The 6,437-nt window shown below is 40.5% G+C and overlaps 1 protein-coding gene across 1 annotated transcript; it reads left to right on the top strand.

Moving 5' to 3' along the window:
* The first annotated feature begins 232 nt into the window (after positions 1–232).
* Positions 233–4,987, top strand: LOC108971569 (protein bric-a-brac 1-like). The gene is made up of 2 exons (XM_018937730.1): positions 233–366; positions 2,684–4,987. The coding sequence occupies exon 2, from the start codon at positions 2,907–2,909 to the stop codon at positions 4,947–4,949; it is 2,043 nt and encodes a 680-aa protein (XP_018793275.1). The 5' UTR covers positions 233–366; positions 2,684–2,906; the 3' UTR covers positions 4,950–4,987.
* The last annotated feature ends 1,450 nt before the right edge of the window (positions 4,988–6,437 follow it).

The following is a 6,437-nucleotide window of genomic DNA, read 5'->3' as shown; positions in this document are numbered from 1 at the left end:
TTATGCATGTGTGGCACCAACACAGGCGCGCACACACACACAAGCACTATTATGTTATGCATTAGCATACAAGTGTATTATAATAAGTAATGATATACATGAATGTGTGTGTGTGTGTGCATGCGATGAGCAAAAATATGCAAAGTTAGAATTAAAAGCGGAACGCGCTCACACATACAGTAACACGCAAAAATTTCGTAAGCCTACTTCCGTTCAAACACCTATTCACACTCACTAATGCACACATACGAACTAATAATTAAATATATGAACTCAAATCGTTCTTTATGTGCATTTGCGCTTGCTTAGGTGAAGTGTGTCATAGTTTGGAGAAAGTAATGAGCAATGTCGGAGTTGAAGAAATACGTATGTACATATGTATAGAGAAAGAAATAGCAAAAAAAAAAAAAAAAACAATAATTAGAATAAAGAATGAAATAATTGGAAAAAATATTTAAAAACAAAATCGATAAAACGATTTGTATGCAATAATGCTAGGGGTTCATGATTTTTTTACATCTTAAAGGACAACTATTTCCTTAACTTTATATAATTTCTATAAATCATGCTAATTGCATAATTAAAATAATTAAGCAATTTTGCTAAATAACAATAATTCGTTATTAATAATCAAAGTACATACAAATGTAGTATGACTAACAGACTTGGTCTTATTAAGGAGAGCTGATCACAACCATTGTTAATAGAAAAGTTGAAAGAAGCACGATCAAACCATTTTCCGACCGGAAATAACGAATTTCTGTAGATATATTTATGAATTGAACTACAATCTAAGACGGTCTTGTACTTTAATGAAAATTAAGATTAAATTTGTTTTCAACACGAATGAATGTTTGGTAACGAAAGATCGATTATTGATCCTTTTATGATAATCCTTTTGCAGAAGTCGCTTTAAAATAAATTACCGAAAAAACAATGAACATATCTACCGAATAGCCGTAAATAGGCAATTGGTGGAGGTTTTCTAATTAAAATAATTTAGTTAAATTCTCGATATACTTGTAATTACTTTGAATCTTTCTCTTTTAGAAACTTACTTTGAATTCCATCTTCTAATTTCATTCATATTAGTAGCGATTTTCGTGTGCAAAATCTCAGGAAGCACAAGAATGTTTTTCTACTAAGATCTTACAAACGATCTTTAATGCTTTAAAGTACTATTTTCTAATTAAACATCTTCACCGAATAAAAAATTATGTAGAAAGAGTAGTCATTTCCTCTAACTTGAAAATTGATCAAGAGCTACATTTAAGAAAAGATTTCTATCAAAAGTGTACCAAAATTGTGTTGGTTATTTGGAGTTATTTTTAAACGAATATCATGATTTATGATCATTGGGCAGAAACCATTTTGTAGCAAATAGGTTAATTCTTGACTTGAGCAAATTTGCCTGATTTGAAATACAAATTCTTAAATAAAATGTGATAAGTTTCCTTCTTCCGCCAAAGTTAATATACCCTATTAAGTTATCTTCCCGATCCGTGAGATTAGTTTTTCTAGCGCACTATATTTTCATTTAATAAGAGAATTTAGACATTTGTGAGGTACATTATACAAACGTTTCTTTTGCAAAAAAAAAAGTGTGGCAAGGCCGCCGGCATAACCGATCAAACCGATCAAACCGTTAACCGTTTTCAGTTCACTTTAACGGATTTTGGATATGAGTTATATGAAAAAATTAGCTAATATCTATTTATAGCAGTCGTGGAATATACCCAGCAATTCTGTCCGATTTCCCGATCTTTTCTTTAAATGTAGATTGAAATCCAATTTATTGCATCATGGACAGTTTATAAATATGTGGAATAACCACCAATTCAATCTTCGTTATATTGAGAAATATGCATTTATATATATTAAATTACAGGGTATCATCAATATATATATAAAATACATGTCAAATTGTTTGTCCGGGTTAAGCTCCTGAACCATTGAATCGATTTTAGTAAGATTTGGCACAATCGAAAATCCGGATATTAGTATATAGTGGCTGCGTCGCTAAAATGTATCTATTTTAAACATAAAAATGCACTGTTTTGAGTAAAAATATCCTCTATCCTTTTCACTCACATATTGGCCGATGTATGCGGTACAAGGTCACCAGGCAGTTCGAAAATTTTTATCTTAGGTATTTGGGGCCTACGGGAAGTATTTATGCGATTCAACCCATTTTTGGCATACATACATTCCATCGTCTTATAATTATTATCAATTATGTACCTCATCATTGACCAATACTTTCGACTAAATGTCAACTATAGATACTGGGGTTCAACTCCTCGGTACTTAGGGGATTGAAAAGTTTTTGCTGGATTTGAGCAATTTTTGGTCATAAAGTGGAACACTTATACTTATGTACTGGAAAGTGAAAGAATCAGGTGAAATTGTGTTATATTAGAAGTAGGCGTGGTTGTTGTCCGATTTCGCCCATTTTCACACCGCAATGTCGAAATCGGTCGGTCGGGWCCCGCGATATTGACATTGAGTAATATCAAACCCTAACACTTAACTTAATCTTAAGCCAACGTATAAATTGARRTCAGCAACAGATCCCACAACAAATAATTTTTTCAAAAACTATCAAACAAATAAAAATATTGTATATATCCAAACTCTTTTATTGCCAACCTATAAAAATGTTCAAAACTATGTATCTTTTAAGTGAGAAAAATTATGRAAATGTGTATACAAATAAGAATGTTAAGGAAATGTGTATACAATTAGTTAATGAACACAAAAACTTAATGCCAATATGACTAMGKTCTTACAACTTAAATTCTGAAGAAAGAATGAAAATTTTGGTCAGCCAATGCTTAACCGCCGCTACCGTAACCAAAATAAACACACAGTGATCATTGATTAACCACCGAGCGACAACAGGTAAAATGACGTCCAACTCACCGCCACCGCAAGGAGGCGGCCTACGACCGCTGAGCGCCGCCGATAATGCGACAACTTCATCGCCTTTTCGTTCGCTGCTCTCAAGTCCAATGTTATCACGGCAGCGTGCCAATCTCGCAGCACGCACCTCATCGACTTCGTCGGTTTCATCGCCCGCGTCTCCACAACCACCGCCGCCAAGACCCGCTTCCGTATTGCCAAGCTTTCTTGGCAGTCCACTCACACCGCCGCCTCCGACAGCACCTACACACTCGGCAACCTGTGGGGAACAAGGTGACGATAGTTTAGCGACCCTCGAACACGAGTCTAAAGCAGGCCGCTGTACTCCGCTGTTGCGTGAGGAGTCGCCAATACCACCCGCATGCTCGACCACTACACACACGCCAACACYTGGTGGTGAAAACATTGGAGCACGTGTCATATCACCCAGTGGCACTAGTGCTGTTGGGGCGGCTCAAGCGATCTCACCGCATTCCTCAACTGGCTCGACGGCCACTGTACCGCAACAATTTTGTCTGCGTTGGAACAATTACCAAAGCAATTTGACAAGCGTCTTCGATCAGCTCTTGCAAAGCGAATCGTTTGTCGATGTGACCTTGGCTTGTGATGGACGTTCGATTAAGGCGCACAAAATGATACTCTCCGCGTGCTCACCCTATTTTCAGATGTTGTTTTCGGACACACCTTGCCAGCATCCCATTGTTATTATGCGTGATGTCAACTGGTCCGATTTGAAGGCGATCGTCGAATTCATGTATCGTGGTGAGATCAATGTTAGTCAAGATCAGATTGGTCCGCTTTTGCGTATCGCTGAAATGTTGAAGGTGCGTGGACTGGCGGATGTTAGCGCGGGTAGTGTGTCCGCAGAAGAAGCAGCCGCGGAACGTTTACTAAAAGAACTGCATTCTCCATCCAAATCGTGTTCACCAAAGAGAGGCGGAGATGGTGGATCTCCAGCCTCGAAACGTGAACGTAAGGATTATCATGATCCGCTTACCGAATCAGAGGAGCAGTTAGCTTTTCTGGACGCTGAGAAAAAGTTGCGCTTAGGTCGCAATGACTGGGATTTTAGTACAGCAACTAGTGGCAGCAGCACCAGCGGCGATATTATCGGTGGYAGTAGCAATCTAGAGTTACGGCTATCTCCTCTACTYTTGCCACAACAACAGCAGCAGCAAGCTTCGCAGCAGCAACTACAGCAATCACGTCACGTACGCAAACGACGATGGCCATCAGCTGACATGATCTTCAATCCGCCACCAAGTCCCTTAAGTGGTCTCATTGCRGCCGAACGAGCTGAACGCGAACGGGAGCGAGAACGTGAACGCGAGCGAGAACGTGATCGTGATTGTACAATAATAACACCGCCTCAAACCACAGCAGCTGCTGGCACAGCTCCCTCCAGCACAACGCAATCAAGCGTGCGTAGTACATCACGTCTAACACCTTCATTGCTTGAGACCGCCGCTCACTTAGACCTGCCCTCACCGTCGACGACACCGGCACCATCTCTCTTGCGTCCCATGCGCACACCACCTGGTGTCGCTACGCATCTGTCGCATCAACAGTCACAACAACAAGCGCATCACCAGCAACAACAACAGCAGCAACAGCAATCACATCTTCCCGGACAAGCACAGTCRCAGCAATCGCATCTCCTGCACTCACATCGCGCATCGCCTGCCTCATCAGCGGCGACGCCTACACACCCTTCCAGCTTGATCAGTGGCCAACTCACAGCTACAYCCGTGGGTAGTAGTGGTGTGAGCGGCCGTTCAGAGCAGGGTGGTGGCGCTAATGACTCGCGTTTTGCACTGGGCTCTCAAGCGGCTGCGATGGCGGCCGCTGTAGCTGCACAAATGGACTTGGGAGCGATGGGCATGCCACACGGTAGTGCTCCAACACCGACGCATGCCCCACATCATCACACTTCCTCACTGGCCGATGATCTAGAAATAAAACCGGGAATTGCGGAAATGATACGCGAGGAAGAGCGGGTGAGTCTATTAAGTACTTTCATTCACTAAACCATCTCATGCTTAGCTCCACTTATCTAACTGCTAACTGGTGTTCCCTCAATCACAACCACCTACACATTAATTGTGAACTCGACGTCCAAGTGATTAATTCAAATTTCAGTATAATAATTTAAGCCATCGCTCACTGAAAGTCACGTTTTATTCTGATTTTTATTCTCGCGTGTTCGCGGTATCCACACGTCAACGCCGCGCATATACGAGAATGTACCGTTGAAATAAATTTTTTACTCGCTGATCGTTGCTCAGTTCATGTTGCTTCGGTARACGTCACAAAAGTGACACTAATCGGCATTGCGTTTTAGCCACCACAGCAGTATTAATGCTTTAGGCATTATATTAAAGTGTATACCCTGTAGGGAAATCTTTAAAAATTATAGTCGGTTCCAACAGCTTCGCGTAMTCATCTTTGGATGAAGTGGGCGGAAAGAGCAATGCTGAATCCAAATTATTACATCCTCAAGAACGRCTTCTGGATCAATTTCGGCTGGATATTTTCCTACTTTTTCTCTGCATCACTTTGTATCTCCGCTCACTACTCATTCGTTTATTCGTTAAAGTCATTTTTAATAATTTAGTTGTAACAGGGTAACTGGAAGTATACATCGACAGTGAACACTAATAAGATTATATAAATACTTTATATTTACTTAGCAACATTCAACCGAAATTTTCTACCAACAATCTACWTATACAACTTTATGGAATTTTTCTTCGCTGCCAACTTGGCGCTCTTGATCGCCGAATTGACGAAGCACCCTCTTTGCTTTTTAAATATTACACTTGGCTCTCCCGCCCGGTGTTGCATACTTAATAGCTGATTATTGTAATTGGTGCTTTACTTCACTTATATCTTAGCAAGCTATTTTATAAAATAACTCTTGTCGCAGCAGCGTTGTTTACAGTCTTCTCTTGATGCGACTTTTTCATCAGAAATTTGCCTTAGACAGGAAGAAAAAATAATCCCTTGGGGACAGGTCTGCACTACAAAGCGAATGCATAAGAACCTCCCATCCAAGCTGCCTCAGCTTCTAGGGAGTCACTACCGTTGTGTGTTGCTTTGGCGATCCAATGGTTGACAGCAGAGGTCAGAGTTAAGAGTTTGACAATAAGGGAATATATCACAGTAGATAATTTCCTGTCATTCTCTCCAASTACAAGACAAAACCTTCTTGACCTTCGACCTTGGCTATGTCAATCGGTTTACCGCGATTCGAGCACGCTAGTTTTCACTTTACGTTATCGTAAATGATCCACTTTTTACCACATATAACCAACTGTTTCCAGAATAGATCGATTTTGTTGCGATTCAGCAGCGAAAAGCAGATGAAAACCCAGTTGCTGTTCCTATGCTTATCTGGGCCTTACAACACATGTCATTTTATGGAAAATTGATGGGCAGGTAGGTCCACGATAAAAAACTACAGGTACTCACAGTAATGTTCTTGAACTCCCGGGCGACTATCCCAGCTTAGGCTT

This window comes from Bactrocera latifrons, unplaced genomic scaffold (genome assembly GCF_001853355.1).
Source record: "Bactrocera latifrons isolate USDA-ARS-PBARC rearing strain unplaced genomic scaffold, ASM185335v1 scaffold_35, whole genome shotgun sequence".
NCBI classification, from domain to species: domain Eukaryota; kingdom Metazoa; phylum Arthropoda; class Insecta; order Diptera; family Tephritidae; genus Bactrocera; species Bactrocera latifrons.
Note: the sequence above shows the minus strand (reverse complement) of the source record. Positions and strands in the feature narration are given on the sequence as shown.